Source organism: Sander lucioperca, chromosome 19 (genome assembly GCF_008315115.2).
Source record: "Sander lucioperca isolate FBNREF2018 chromosome 19, SLUC_FBN_1.2, whole genome shotgun sequence".
NCBI lineage: Eukaryota > Metazoa > Chordata > Actinopteri > Perciformes > Percidae > Sander > Sander lucioperca.
Window position 1 is genome coordinate 11,437,258 of NC_050191.1, and position 16,282 is coordinate 11,453,539.

The window sequence follows — 16,282 nt, forward strand, 5'->3', positions numbered from 1 at the left end:
GTGCCGTGTCACAGTGTGTTGATGGTGTACCGGTTGTGAAAATACAGCAGAATATCTCGGATGAAATGCTGTTGACTTTTTAGTCAAGATGTAAGGAATGGACAAGTCCAACAGGCACGTGTGTCATCTTCTTCTACAACTGAGATGCATTATTTACAGCAGCTCGTTATGACTGTCATCTAGTAAGCTGTATGCATGCATGTGTGTGGGTGTGTGTACATGCATATGTTTCCCCTTCAACTCATTGATATCAAAGCTTAGATCTTCATATTAACGCCAACATAATCGTAGCATAAAGGCTCTGAGATAAGCTTTATATAGCCACACAGCAGCTTAAGGTATTTTTAGTGCCAGGATTTTTCTCCTCCACCCACTCTGCCTATGTCTTTTTCTGTTTTTCTTTCCTTCCCTCACTCTCTCTGAGCTATTGTCTGTGTGCAGAGTCTCTGTTCTTCCTACACAATGTTTCCTGAGTGTCTTTAAGTTGTCTGGCTGGTGGAAGTGGTTAAGAAATTTGGATAGCAACACTTGCAAACCTCCACTTGTTATATGTGAATCAGTAAAGCTAAAATAGAAAAGGAGTGTGTGTGTGTGTGTGTGTGTGTGTGTGTGTGTGTGTGTGTGTGTGTGTGTGTGTGTGTGTGTGTCGTCCGTGTGTGCTGGTCAGGTGGTGAGTCATGCAGAGAGATCCTGATGCGTGGTGTCACACTCTGTCTCTCTTTACAACACACTCGAATATATACATACCTCCGGCGGTTATGCCTCTCTGTATCTTCATCTGAATCAGATGCACTGTCTCCCTCACCCTCTGTCTCTCTTTCTCTCCAGCTGTCGCTCTCTCCCTCTGCCACCCTTTGCCCAACTTCTCCTCCTCTCCTCATACCCATGTTCTTCCTCTTTTCCCACAGATGGGATGGGTCGAGTCCTGGCTCAGGACGTTTATGCCAAAGACAACCTGCCACCCTTCCCTGCCTCTGTCAAGGATGGTTATGCTGTGAGAGGTAAGTACCGTACATTATGGCAGGTGATTTGAAATATACTCCTGTCCCGTCCATCTTAGATCAATTTAATTATTTTCTTTTGGCATTAGAGTCAGTTTTGCTGAAACAATGTAGATACGTTGCAAAGTGTAGATGTTAAAAGCTGTGAATCAACCGTTTAAATATTCAAACTAGTATTCAGGCCTCAAAAACATGTAATTGAAAAAGAAATGGGATATTTTCAAATTAAATTAGGGCTTGAGCAGGCCGGTCCAGGACAGGTTAGCCAGAAAATCTGCCATGGATGTCCAATTTCACCTCAGTAATTTACACCCTAAACTAACATTTACACAGTTATATGTAGAGCCCATGATATGTTCATAAGGTACAATAATTGTTCCCTAAAACTAAAATAGAAAAGACAATGTTTAATTCAACACTGGACTGGACACTTTTTAGGTCTTTTGGTCATTTATGGAACACAGTGGAAGCTCTGCAGCCGGTTGCACTAGCTGTTCAAAGTTAAAATGTAGCTGTGTTATAACGTACAAGTTTAGTACTGTATGTGGAGATTTACACATCACTAAATTAAAATAGGTTTCACTAACAAACTAGATCTAACATAGAGATTAGTTGGTAAGGGTAATTGTCAGGTGTAACTGTTGCGTAACCAACTGAACCAGCTAACTGACAGAATTAAGGTTAGATTGCCATATGAACCATTTGACTAAAGAGTAAAAGAGGTAATATGGATGTTCCACACATCTTACCTTACACTTGATTAAATAGTAATACAAACATTTCATGAAAATAATACAATATACCTGAAATTACTACTGTACATTTTATGCCAATAAGTTATCTGACCCTATGCTAATATCTTAGCACAGAGAACATAGAAAAAGACATTACACACAAACGTAGTGATAGATTTATGAATCACTGGAGCGACCCAATCCAGTTTCTTGGGTTTTCTTAAAAAGGAAGTTGCAGAACATAGATAAAGCTGAAGAACTAACCAGGCCAGTGTGTCTTTCCCCCTGTATTAATGACCTGATTGTCCTAGTTAGAGATGAAGACACTGGGGCAGTGGAGAACTGCCTCAGGAGCCATGTAAGGGCTTCTTCTGCCAAGGTGAACTGAAGGCTCTGCACTGTGGGACATGGAGGGGGCTGTCCTCCATAGCTGCCAGGTGGAGACGAGTGGCAAGACATATGGGTTTATTTTTGCTCAGAGAGATTTCATTCCAGTGGCTCCACCAACTCCTTAGAGTGTTTTTTTAGGTGAGATCCAGGCAAATTGAGTTGACTTGTTTTGGTCAAGAAATCAGTGGCTGGGCGTCCTGGAAAGCATTGAGGGCCCTGTTAACCTGGAGAGCAGGGCGGCAGCTTGCTAGCTCCAGGCAGCTCAAAAGCTCTTGTATGTAACATCTGCTGTTGGCTCTTGTTGTTGGAGTAGGAGGAGCAGAACACCACAGGTCTCTCTGGATTTTATGCAGCTGTCCTGAGGGCCTGGCGTCCGCTGAGACGTACACGTGCAGATTTTAGAGATTTTAGTGCCTAGACTATAATGGGTGTGGAAGGAGCCAATAACCTATTGCTTAACCAGAACACAGTGCATATTTTTACCCTTTTACTAACCTGCTACCCCCCAAAAATGAATTAGTCTTAGTTAGACGGCTGGATCTCTGGGTGGGAAATGGTAAAAACATCACATTTCCATTGTGTCAATTTGTGAAAAATTGAAGAAAAAAAAACTGGTTGTTTTTAACTCAGCAACAGATGTTCATTGTCATCCAGTGGTGTTTTCCAAGTGTTTCACAAGGAAAAGAGTGGCAGGTTTTCTTTAATAAGTGGGGAAGCATTTAATCCTTTAGTTAAGATTACATGTTAAACCATGAAATTCAAGTCACAGGTATGTCACTCACCAAGGACATTTTGCAGTGTCAAAGGATATTTTAAAGTTTGTGATGAGCTTAATTTTTGTTCTTGTGTGTTTGGTCTGTAAAAGAGCAGAATAATAAGGGTGAATTTTCGGTTTTCCTATTGGCTCAAGTCAGCTATTTGGCTGTAGCAATGCTGAAAGTGATGGTTTCTGAACACCTCAGGGGGAAGGCATGATTTGCAGAAGGAGCGGGTTCATGTAAACTGTGAAACCTGCAAGAATTGAAAATACTTTGTATGTCTGTTTTTGAGATGTTTAATTAAAAAACATCAAATGTTGATGTCTCTCTCCTTCTCTTCATGTTTGTTCATTCTGTAGGCCACTGAAATAAAATGACTCAACTAAATGGCACACTCCTACACACACACACTCACATTTTCAGCTGCACACGTGTGAATGCTATTAAATCTTTCTTTTATTTTAGCGGCTGACGGCCCAGGCGACCGCTTCATCATTGGAGAGTCCCAAGCTGGAGAGCAGGTCCGCGCCCACGATGACACTTTAGACACACACACCTTTTCTAGCTCACAAAAAGACCCCTACACACACCCACACAACCTGTATATGAAAATAAAGTACTTCACTTTTGTCCTTCACCTCACGCCTTGACCAGCTGTAATAGCTCACCAGTGTGTTCCCTTAGCAGGTGATGAAAAGCCCTTCGCCCCAAAGCAGGGCTCGAAAGTCAAAGTACTGCCAAACTATAAAACAGATTAGACCTCTGAGACAAGAGTAGGCTACAGAGATTTATTGACTACCTCGACCTCTCATCTTGAACAAAATCAGCACACATGCCAACACATACTCCATACATGCCCCCTTATATTGTTTATTAGGCCTACACATTTTTTACATGCAGTTTTGTTGTGTTTTTACAATAATTTGATCATTGTTTTGGCCCAAAGCTGTCTTCAGTTTGTGAGATGCTTTTGGGGAAACTTTGGGAAAGTTATCTGTCATTTCACTTTATTCTATTTTACTTTAGGCCATTGTGTGAAATGAGCCACCCTATTAAAAGGCATTGCACATTTAATTTTTTTTTCGATAGGACAAAATATATGACTAAAGTTAAAGGATAAACCATGACACCATTTTCTGTGTCTGTGTCTCTCTGCAGCCCACCCACACAGTGATGCCTGGCCAGGTGATGAGAGTGACGACAGGTGCCCCTATCCCATGCGGGGCCGACGCTGTAGTCCAGGTGGAAGATACCGAGCTGCTCCGCGAGTCTGAAGACGTAAGTCTGACTTCTGGTCTTTTACCCGATGAAGAGGCAGGGAGATGTCAGAATCAGGGCTGTGGTCAACTCAACCCAACCAGAGTTTACCCTGTGAAGGGCATCAGTAACTTACAGCAACTTGTACAGGTATTACATAGTCTATACCAACACCATAGCAACTGAAAATTGATTCTGGTTGTTTTAAATGTCACAGAGAGTAAGTTTAGCCCAGAGATGAGCAAAATGCACAATGCATTTTGGTCTAGTATTAAAAAACTGTATCTGTTCACATTGATGGATCTGACAACTGGTTTGTCTTTCAGGGCACAGAGGAGCTGGAAGTACGAATCCTAGTACAGGCTCGCCCAGGGCAGGACATCAGGTTAGTGTGTTATTGTGTTGCTATTAAGAAGAAAACCAGAATCACCATTTTATTTATCAAATACTGTAGATTTGGTAGACAGTATCAATCACCCTCCTGCCTTTTTGTATGTTAGCCCACCTCTGATACACTTTAGTGTAAATAAGGGTCTTTTAAATTAAAGCTGAAAAGAATGAAGGCATTATGAAAGCACAGTTGATTTTTGGTTATGCTGCTGGCTCCTTGCCTTCATTTTGATCATGTGATTGTGATCCTACTTGATATTTTATTAACCTCATTACTGGTTATGGCAGTACCGGTACTTAGAATACACATCAATTTGTGCTACATTTGGGGTGTTTGTTTGGTTCCTATTGTACCTTTACCTTAGACAGTAGGGTATATACAATATTGAATTGAAGTGCATTTTTCAACATTCTTCCCTTTCTCTCTTTCTTTTCCTCTGAACCATCGTCTTCGCTGTCCTGATATAGGCCCATCGGTCATGACATTAAGCGTGGGGAGTGTGTGCTTGCAAAGGGCACCCACATGGGCCCGTCTGAGATCGGCCTCCTGGCCACTGTGGGAGTCACAGAGGTGGAGGTCCAGAAATTCCCAGTGGTGGCTGTCATGTCCACAGGAAATGAGGTAAGGGGTTAAGAAAAACGTGCATGCTTTCATCAAAAAGTTTTATTTTTATTTGGGAAATTATACCCCTTGTGCACTCAACCCACACTGTATCTGTATTTGCCAAAAAGGTTCGGCCTCAGCTGCTGAAGGTAACAACAACGTGCCATCTTTTCTGACAGCATACCTTGTTCATATTTATGCACAATCAACATTGTTTGCTTTGACTGCGGACACCAGAACAACATTCAGAGCTGAATGCGCACTCAGCCGTTGCATGTGTGCTTTCAGTTGTGAAGAATGTTTATATCTGTGACCAGGTGGTTTCTTTTAAACGCTGGGATCATATTTGTGCCTTTTCTGTGTGACTGATGTGCAGTTTAAATTTCATGGGGTGTTTAACCTTCATGGAGATCCTCAGCAGACTCTAGATACCCATAACACCTTGTTCTTGATGCTGTGCAGATATGTCTGAATTGTGTAAATCAGCCGTGAGTCACCTACTCCATGGCCACATCCCAAACCTATGAATTGTGATTGTCCTCATCTCCCCTCTTTTGAGCAAGTCTGATGAAATAGAGGATTTGTCTTCTCAGTTTTACACACTCTACCTGTAGCAATGTTAATTTGACCATCTAGATTTTGAGTACATTTGTACTCTGTACTAATGAACAAAAAACTGAAATATCTGTGCAGAGCTGGCTTTTACAACTGAAAGTATACAGTATGTCTGCCCACAAACCCACTGTGAACCTGCTGAATTAGATGCATGTTCATTTGTGGTGTTGCTTTCCTTCAATAATTTTAGTATTCAGCAGTGCTTGTTGACGTTTCCTCATCCCGAGGTCTCCTCATCCGAGAAACAGAAAGTTCAGATTTGTAGTTCAAAAGTAGGAAGGTCAAAATGTATCAACAAGACCTTCAAATAACTGATTTAGCAAGTTGTTCTTGGTTTTGTCTGAAAGTAGGACTGCAAGTAATGATTATTTTTATTTCATATTTATTATCTATTATTTTTTTCAATTAATCGATTAGTCATTTAGTTTAATGTTACAAAATAGTGAAACATACTCATCACAAGTTCCCAGAGCCCAAGTTCTTCAAAGTGCTTGCTTTATCTAAAAAACCATCAAAATCCATTCGAAAAGCCAGAACCAGAGAATGAATGGCGTTTTTTGCTTGATAAATAATTTAAACAATTAATTGATTGTCAAAATTTATGGCAGTTCATTTTCTGTTAATCGACTAATCGATTAATCATTTCAGCACTATCTAAAAGCACAAGCAACACCAAATGATCAAATGTTGAAACTAGTGTTACCTCACTCAGTCACCGTAAAATATAATATTTTTTTAAACCAAGTCAAATTTCTGGCAATCGCTTTATGGTCCTATTTTTCAGAACCAACCCATTTGGTACCAAGAGCAGGCTAAATATAGTCATAATATGATAGTAATAAAAGGATGTTTGCCAACAAGAGTCTTGTCTTCCAGCTGAATAATTATATCTATACCCACCAGACTTGCTTCCACCCAAAGAGATGCTAAGAATATTTCATATAACTTTTAGGCCACATCTGGTTTTAATTTGTACCAACTTAAAAAATAACGGCTATTTAATGTACAAGGAGTGTTTCTAATGTTTCATTTCTCCCCGTGTCGTGGTAGCTGCTGAACCCGGAAGACGACCTCCATCCTGGGAAGATCAGGGACAGCAATCGCTCCACCCTGCTGGCCACTATCCAGGAGCACGGCTATCCAACCATCAATCTGGGCATCGTGGGAGACAAGTATGCCTTTACATATATACTATACTTGTTACACCTTCAATATAATGTTCATCATCTTGCTATCCTCCAAAACTAGCTCTCTATTTTCCTTTTTCCTCCATTATTTCCTCTCCTGTGAGTTGATGGTTCACATAAGTGTGTGTGTTTCTCTGTGCCCCACAGCCCCGATGACCTTCTCAACGCTCTGAATGAAGGCATCAGCCGTGCTGATGTCATCATCACCTCAGGAGGAGTGTCCATGGGAGAGAAGGTATGATGGCAGAACACATCCTCAATCATGGTATTGTCTTTCACTGACACCCTGTGGTGGAGGGGGGAATGACAGTCTTTATTTTAGAGGAAATTATGATTAAAAACACCAAAACTAACAGATACTATTTATGGGTTGTCTGAGTTAACTTAATTTATGAGATTGATATAGTAACAGAAATATAATATTGTTCTTGTATGTTTCGACAACTGCAATTTTAATGTATTTTTGTAGGACTACCTTAAGCAGGTGCTGGATATTGATCTTCATGCTCAGATCCATTTTGGTCGTGTTTTCATGAAACCAGGGTATGAAAATGAATCTACTTTATTCTCATGCAACTTTTCACAGCACAGTTATCAAATGCTTAACAGAAAATTGAAATAGAGTTTTGAGTTTAAATATCAGATGTACATTTACAGCACTGTTGCATAAAACATTCAAATATACTAAAAAGTTGTTCTTCTTTTTCAGTCTCCCAACAACATTTGCCACCTTGGACATGGACGGTGCTCGCAAACTTATCTTTGCCCTCCCAGGTAGTGTGTGAAGTTGAGAGAAAGAGTGATTCATTCGCTGTTTCTGAAGAGGTGTTACTCATATATTTCTCTCCCTTTTTTCTGTTGTCGCTGTCCTCTCTCTCTCTGTCTGTCTGTCCTAGGAAACCCCGTGTCTGCTGTTGTCACCTGTAATCTTTTTGTCATCCCTGCCTTGAGGAAGATGCAGGGCATTTTGGACCCTAGGCCCACCATCATCAAAGCGAGGGTAGGATGCACAGGGAATCCAGGGAAGCCTGACTCTCTGGTCAAGACACAAAAAGTCAAAGTTCATCATCTGTTGAGGCATTGGTGGTTACAAGAAGTGGAGTTTTTTTCTGTTGAATGACCTGACACAAGATTTCCACTGAGTATAAAAAAGTAGAAAGACTAGTTCCTATTTGCAAAAAGATACTTTCTCCTCCCATATGTGAACATTTGAGTGTAGATGCAACAAACTGCAACAGAGAGGAAAATAATCGTAATGTTCCCATGAACATTACGATTATGTTTGTACTAAAGTTCCGGGGTGAATGATTGCAGTCCATTGCATCTTAACTCATGATTTAATACTATTTTCATCATCCACTTGATACATATTTATGAACACCATGTTTTGCTTTGACTTGGCAGAGGAACCAATCACGGCCAGCACTGACCTTAAGGCCTGCTCCCTGGTCATGAATATTCATAATTGTAGAACAAGAAAAATCCTAATAATATCATTCACACTGAACAGCCGCTGCTTGTGTCCGCAACTAGCATCATCAAGTGAGAGGTCTGGTCCCCTGCCATCATGAGTGCTATCCAGAGAGCTATGCTACATCATTTGCAGTTAGAAATCAACTTGAATGTATTACTGCCACTTAGTGGTGGGACTGATGGCCTGGAAGCACAGATGTAGCCAGATCATTTCCCTGAGCAGATGGCATCAGACCCAGGTCAAATAGTAATCTGGAAAAACCTTTACCTTTGCCAATAAAGTTGAAACAATGTCCACTGCCTTCTGGTTGCTAGTCTAGTTTGAAAATGTACAAAAGTATGTGGCAGAATTTGGGTGGGCAGTTAGCCTTTTACCCAAGTTAATTATATGTTGGTGAAGGTCCAGATCTGAGATTTGTGCTATTAGAATATTTCCAATTTACTACTACTGTGCTGCGTTAATGTGCTGGAAGGAAAGTTCAATATCTAGGACCTCCCTAATTCTGGCGGAAAAATCAATCCTTTCCGAGGAAAACATGCTAAACAAACATGAAATGCTCCAAAGCTTTGTAGGGATTATTTCTGGCACCATTTTGCCTACTTCTAAGGTAAATAGACGAACACAAAAAAGTCTGAAGAGCCCAAAACTCCAGTTAAAGGAGTTTTATAAAGAACAACAAGCGCATTTCAGCTTGTGTAGCCTTCATAAGGGTCGTGTTTTTTTGTAATAGTCTGCACTTGACCAAGGCTTGGTCGGTGGCTTCATAAGTGCCAGAATAGTGGGGTTTGTGTCATCGGACAATAAAAAGAGTTCTAGAAAGGATTCTAGAAAATGATCTGAGAGCCTATTTAATATGTTTCTACACTATATGAAATTTATCTGAATTACAGACAAATACCCACGGTGATGAAGAGGACTTGTTGACATACGTCATTATAATTTCCACTGTATGTTTTTTCTCTAGTTGTCTTGTGATGTGAAGTTGGACCCTCGCCCTGAATATCACCGCTGCATTCTGACATGGCATCACCAGGAGCCTCTGCCGTGGGCACAGAGCACAGGTACCAGAATCAAAGCCGGTAGCAAATAATTATGTGAAGGATTGTTTGGTAAGCCACACATCCAAATAAGGCTCTAACTGTTCACTGCTTGGTGGCATAATTTGTTAATTTATCTCTTCATGTCAAGCAAGGAGCTCAAGGTTAAAAAAAATTGTAATAATTTTGAGATATACAGTTTTAAATACTCAAAATAAACAAACTCACTCACAGAACTGCAGTTTATTTATATAACATTATAAATACATGTTTTCGTGCAAATATGTGGTACAGTTTGGGATATTTTAAAGTTAATGTCATCCAGAAAAGAAAACATTCTTCAGACACAAAGAAAGGTTACGTTAAAAGCCTTAATTCAAGGCATAATTGCACTTGCAACGTCAGAGGGTCTTCATCAGGGCAGAAATAATAAAGTAGATTGATTACATCTGTTAATCTATAAAGACACTCTGGAAGTAAACATTATTCTATACCACAACCACCTTAGGTTCCCTGCATTTACTGATTTACACTAATTAGACCACCTAGCGGCTACCCCTTTAGTCTTTTAATGTACAATATAAAATCATAATGAAATAATGAATCATGTTGAGTTTCATTATGATAGGATAAAACAATAAAAATCTAATTCCCAATTTCCTTCATGGGTTAGAACCTGATTTAAAGTATTTTGTTCTCTCCCTGCTGCAGGGAACCAGGTGAGCAGCAGGCTGATGAGCATGCGCAGTGCTAACGGGCTTCTGATGCTACCTCCGAAAACAGAGCAATACGTGGAGCTGCACAAGGGCGAGGTGGTTGACGTCATGGTCATCGGTCGGCTATGATGTCATCACAGAGGGACGGAGCGTCGGCGTCATATAGCGAGGGATGGAATGGGTGGTTCACGGTGCATGTCCACATATCATTGACTATTCTGTAATATGCAACGGCACAGCTAGTTTTTATTGATTTGGATAACGTTGAGGTATAGTCAACATCTTGATCACAATCTAGATACATATGAAAAAAATTAATTTAAAAAGATTATAGTATTTCAAACAAAGAAATATAACTTTTAATGAAAAAAATCTAATTATAAAAAGAGATTTATTCTGTAATATATTATTATGATTATTCTTATTCTTATTATTATTATTATTCTTATTATCATTATTATATTAAGGCAACTTCGTTCCTTTCATTGCAATTGCTTTGTGTGTTCAATGCTAGACCTTATCTATAGCAGTAGCATTTTAATAGACAGCTGTAGGTGCCTGCCAGAACAAAAAAAGAAAATTATTATTTTCTCATCTTCAGTGAAAAAAAAAAAAAGAATCTGTTTTTTGAAAATGAAGAAAACATTGAGGAAGACTCCAGATTTCCCACGGTGCTCAGCTATAAGGAAGAGGGGGCACAACAAGACCACTTCCTCTTTTGAGCGTCCATCAAGGTGACACTTCTGTTTTTCTCTCATTAGTATGCATCATAATGGCTTCACAAAGAGCTTTGCTTGTTGTTTATCTTGTGAGTCTTGTTTATGTGCGCAGTGCCAAATGCCTGGGCAGAGAAGAGGTGATGTTGGGATGGGGAGGTGGGGTGGGGGGGCACAACCCAGTCTGCCCAGACCCTGAAGCTTCCTTATTTTCACAGTGACTGGGTGTAAACTCTGCCCCAACCCCCAACCCCCCCCCCCCCCCCCAGGGGCAAGCTTAACCTTGGAAAAATAATCTTTTATTTGATCAACTATTTAAGAATTAAAAAAAAAAAAGAAAGAAAAGAAACAGCTTCTTTAAGTGCTGACAGCCTTTTTAACCGACTTCACAAAAAATGTACAGAAAAAATAAGAACCATATTGTACAGATATATGTGACCAGCACTCCTAAGGAAATTATTAAGCAATGAGGAGACATTGAACAACGCTGTACTATAACATTTTCTGTAATGATATGAAACTGATGAAAGAGACTAAGATAATAAAAATCCTTGATCATTATGTAAAAAAAGTTCTTGTTGGGTTTCCTTTTTTAATAAAATATATCTAAAGAAAAAAATGTAATTAGTGATTTTCTTCTTTGGTGCTTAAAGTTTTGTAGGTGGTAGCCTGAGGGTTAGAAAAGTGCATGAATCACGAATAGATACCTTTCTTACCGACAATTGTCGAAGTCCATGGGAATACATTTCCCAAATGTGAATGTGTTTAACTGCATTAATATGAAGGTTTTCTAAGATGTACTCAGCAATTACAAGTAAGTATAACTCAAGTACTGTATTGAGTACAATTTCTATTTGTTGAACCTTATACTTTTAGTTGTCTATATTTCAGAAGGAAATATTGTACTTTTTACTTTGCTACATGTATATGGTAGCTATAATTACTTTTCAGATTAGGTTTTCCATAAAAAGCTTATAAAACGATACATTTTTAAAGATTAAACCAACGGTTCCCAAACCTTTTTGACTTGTGACCGCTTACAAAAAAGCAGTGTCCAGTTTGGGCCCTTTGTCATGTTTCAGATTATTCTGTCAAGGCGTTGTTTACAGCTCCACCTTCCCCTCTAAACTCCTCAACATGGTTTTATTTAAATAACTGTTTGAGGCCCAAAGAGTTAAAATCATCCAATATTTCACAAAAAACATTAGCAGGAATGAATATAAATTTGTGGAGCAGAACTTAGTTTTTTCTTCTTTCTTCTCCCATTAATACTTATCTCACGACCCCTCAGATTTGTCTTGTGAACATTTGGAGGGGACCCGACCCGAAACTGGGCTCATGTCAACCAGCTATAACAGTGAAATGCTACTTACACATTAATATCAGCATAATATAATCTAATAATGTCATATATAACTGTCAGTCACAGGGGCTATTTTTCTGCAGAACAAGTACTTTAACTTTTGATATTTGATATTTTAAGTATATTTGGTGATAATTACTTAGGTAAAGTATCTGAGTACTTCATCCCCCACTGCTTCTTAGATGATAAAAGAGAAAGAAAACAGCTGCATTTGAATGAAGCACTGCAAAGCAAAGGGGGTTTTAACTGTCTCTCTTTCTAGGAAGGTAAGTATTTAAGAATCGGGAACTGGCAGGAGAGAGCCTAATGAGGAAAAGAGGTTAAGCACAGCGGTGTCAGAAAGGATTAACCTAATAGAAAATACAGCAGGAAAAAGGCAGCTTCAAGCTTTAGTGTAGATATTTCTGAGGCTGCATGAGATTAGACAGTTTCTGTTCTGCTCTGCAAGGTGAAATGACAGTAGATCCCATTAGTTGGTGATGATTATGCTGTGACAAGAACTTAGTTAAATTTATCTATGTGAATGCGTGGAATGTAAGGGGATCAGTGTGAAGATGATTGTAGAAAATAATGGAAAATTCTTCATACCCTCAAGTGCAATAAGTGTATGTATATTTATTAGAGGATACACTGACAGAGTAACAAGCATTTCTGCTCTGACTTACTTCATGAGTTTCAAATTTTACAAGAGATGAGGCTAGTGGGAAACAAAATACTGTAGATGGCAGGATAATTAGTGATAATTTAGGGTCTGCATGCATGGTATCTGGAATGTATGAATTGCAGGTACAGTAAATTCACTAAATAAAGGGTTTGACTATAATCTGTGTTTTGCGTGTGATAATCTGTAAAGAAAAGCACTAACTAGCAATTGTCACTGTTTATCATTTGTAATTCACACCTGAGCCATCAGTAAACTTATCTACCTTTTTATAACATTGTCTGCGGCCAGTAGTTTTAAAACAAAGTTATCAATGATAGGCCTGAAATTCAATTGTGTGGTTATTCATGTTTGCAGGTTGTGATTATTTCAAATTTTCATTTCATTTTTATGTTTTTCTAATACCTTGAAGCTGACTTACCAATATTATTGAAAATTATACTTGATTGGTCTCATGTAGCACACTTATTTTCATTGCTAGTGTAATGTGTATATTAATTTATTTTTATATAAATACTTTAATAGAAAAGAATGGCAGTGACTCAAATTTAATGCCAAAATGTATCGCTACACAAAACACACATGGCACACCTCTTAATTTGGGATTTTAGTGCTTTTTTTATTTTACTGTATGCATACTGTAGATGTTTTTATGAAAAATAATTACATGTGATGTGGCTCAGTGACTCAAACGTAATAACAAAATGTATCACTATTTAATCCATGTGTGCCTAATAAAGTGGCGAGGGTATAGTTTAAGTAAGATTTTGAATGCAGGGCTTTTATGGAGTGTTTTTATGTTGTGGTATTCCTACTTTTATTTTTATTTATCACGATGCACTTGGTTATTTGGGAGATGTGGTCATTACGTGTCTGGCAGAGGGGGGCACTGTGGAGCCCAGTGTTGCCAGGGAGACGACTGAAAACACAGTTTCACAGCAATGGCCACAAGTGTCCCGACTGTGCCCGGACAAAGCTGACTGCAGCGGCTGAACGCGGTCCTGTGAAGACCAGGAGACACCTTGTGCTTTTCCTCACCGTGTGTGAATAAAACACATTACAGAGCGTTGAATTATAAAGGAATAACTGCTTATTGCCTAAAGCCGTTCAGCTTGCTATCTTTGAAGTGGTGAGTACACGCAGTATGTTACGGGACAGCTAACGTTAAGCTAAGTTACGCAGTTAGCGGTACCAGGCTGCTAAGCTAAGTTGGTTTCTATTGTTAGTACAAGTTAAATTTTATACATTTAAATTAACAACAGTGTGTTTTAAATGTATGTCTGATGTTGCTGCTGTGTATGAATGTGCTACAGCATTGCTCTTTTGTAAAGTTGCACGAAACCGATTATTATTTCTACACAATAGGAACGACTGTAATTTCTCTAGTGACTTATTGAAAAAACGTTACGTGTAACGTTACCCCAATAAAACGTTACCTAAAGCCAAGCCAGCAGCTGCTAAATTTTAAACCACAGAACTAATGTTATGACTTATGTATGAGAATATTTTCTATTTTCACTTTTAAGATGTATGCATGTAGCTGATTGTAGCCAGAGACCTGGTGGTGGAAGGTAAACCAACCGCAGCTGAGTTTACCAATCACTTAGGTAGCTTTTAGTGATAACCCTTACTTTTATGATAGCATATTCTAGTAGCCTTACAACTTACTTACTTCTGCTTTAGGAGCTGTACCTGATTGACATTTATTCAAGTACTTTTCTGAGCAAATTCTAAAAATCAATAACTCACTGAGTGGATTTATGAGTGTATCTATTTAATTAGAAAGTAGCCTAAAGTTATGCTATCATGACACAAAGAGGAGGATATGTCAAGCCATAGCATGAAGATGTTTTGTACTGTCTATATCTGTATGTTGCTATGTGTATATCGGTATGTTTCAGTGTTGTACTGGCTGTGAAAACAAATCTTCCTCTGGGACAATAAATCAAAATCTTAGTTTCAGAGGAAATAACTTGTTAGGACATGTCAGAAATTTAAAAAAAATTGTTACCACATTGAGGGGCAAAACTGTAAGGGAATAGTTCCAAAAGATTAGAATAGTTAATAGTCTTTAGATACGAATGGTTGTATTAGGTATGCCAGCATAGGAAATGCCCTTGTCACAATTAACTATAGTAACTGTTTGAACAAATTAGTCTTTGATAAGTATGTTGAAACCTACCACTGGACTATCTGTGAGGAAATATTCTAAACTCAAGGTTCACAGCATTATCCAGATCTTTCAGCCATATCCCACAGCCTTCTTCAGCAACTAAATACAACTTGAGTTGTTTTCAACAAAAGATAATCCTTCATTAGTCCCACAGTGGGGAAATTTGCATAAAAAGTGAGGTAACAGCACTGCTTTCAAATTATTGATAGCCTTGCACTATTTTCACTCATAAATTCTGGATTTATTGTACATCCGAGTGATTGACGTGAAATGTGATGCACTATAAGTTGTAGGAGGACAGGGTATTATCAGGACAAGATGGTACTATGTTGGTTTATTTTTGAAACTGTAATGGAGGTCCTAGTTTATCCAATTTAACTTGAACTCTAAATAGATCCTTTTCATTTGGCATAGTTTGTGCCTGTGTTTCGGTGCATCTCTCGCCAAACCCTCTTCAGTCAGTTATTTTGTAATTATTTTATATTTCTGACCTTTCAGTGTCACCTCACACGGTTCATTTTGTGGGCTCGCTGATATGAGCTTAATTGTCGCTGTCTAATTTTACATCACATGACATGATTAGCTCTTATTTAATTTTGCAGAAATATGTCACCATCTCTGTAATCTTGTAAACTTGTTCAACATATCTGACACCAAATTATTCATATTGCCTCGTTTGTTTGTTGTGTGTGTGCGCGTGCGTGCGTGCGTGCACTTCCATTCTCTACCTAGGTCCCTTGTACCATCCCAGCATCTCTCCCAGTGGTGTTGTGGCCACTGTGCTAGAGTAGAGCATGAGATCCCAGGATTAATTAAGCCCACAGGAACAGATGGCCCACCGGCAGTCTCTGCTGTTTGTGCTGAACACCGCCACTCTAAACGTAGCTAAATGCTTCCGCCGGGGAGGGGTTTGGGAGCTTGGTCCAAAAGCTGGGGGATAGACCTGCCAAACGTAATTAGCTGTGGGAAGTAGGTAGGAGAGGGGGAGGGCCGCCATGAGGTAGCAGGTGATGTGTATGACTGACTATATGACATAAGATGGCTTTCAGTGAGAAAGCTATGTTTATCTTTTTGGGACTTGAAGTTTTTCCTCCATGCACACAAAAGTCTTTAAATGTTAAGTAGTAATGAGGGCAAACGTGTACGTTTTTATCTTTTTCACAATTCTACTTCCAGGAAATATGCAAATTCAAATGCAATATCTTT

The 16,282-nt window shown here is 39.0% G+C and overlaps 1 protein-coding gene across 15 annotated transcripts in view; it reads left to right on the forward strand.

Annotated features, from left to right (window-relative positions):
• Window positions 1-11,450, forward strand: part of gphnb (gephyrin b) — a 94,927-nt gene extending 83,477 nt beyond the window's left edge. For 8 of the 15 annotated variants that reach the window (XM_035995516.1, XM_035995519.1, XM_035995520.1 and 5 more), the window contains 12 exons: window positions 909-1,001; window positions 3,349-3,404; window positions 4,042-4,290; window positions 4,467-4,525; window positions 4,999-5,152; window positions 6,800-6,921; window positions 7,084-7,171; window positions 7,406-7,479; window positions 7,646-7,713; window positions 7,833-7,936; window positions 9,375-9,471; window positions 10,159-11,450. In XM_035995516.1, coding sequence (XP_035851409.1) covers window positions 909-1,001; window positions 3,349-3,404; window positions 4,042-4,290; window positions 4,467-4,525; window positions 4,999-5,152; window positions 6,800-6,921; window positions 7,084-7,171; window positions 7,406-7,479; window positions 7,646-7,713; window positions 7,833-7,936; window positions 9,375-9,471; window positions 10,159-10,292 — 1,298 coding nt within the window. In that variant the 3' untranslated portion in view covers window positions 10,293-11,450. The remainder of the gene's footprint in view (window positions 1-908; window positions 1,002-3,348; window positions 3,405-4,041; window positions 4,291-4,466; window positions 4,526-4,998; window positions 5,153-6,799; window positions 6,922-7,083; window positions 7,172-7,405; window positions 7,480-7,645; window positions 7,714-7,832; window positions 7,937-9,374; window positions 9,472-10,158) is intronic. The other 7 variants (XM_035995524.1, XM_035995527.1, XM_031322495.2 and 4 more) reach the window with 3 other exon arrangements.
• Window positions 11,451-16,282: the final 4,832 nt, after the last annotated feature.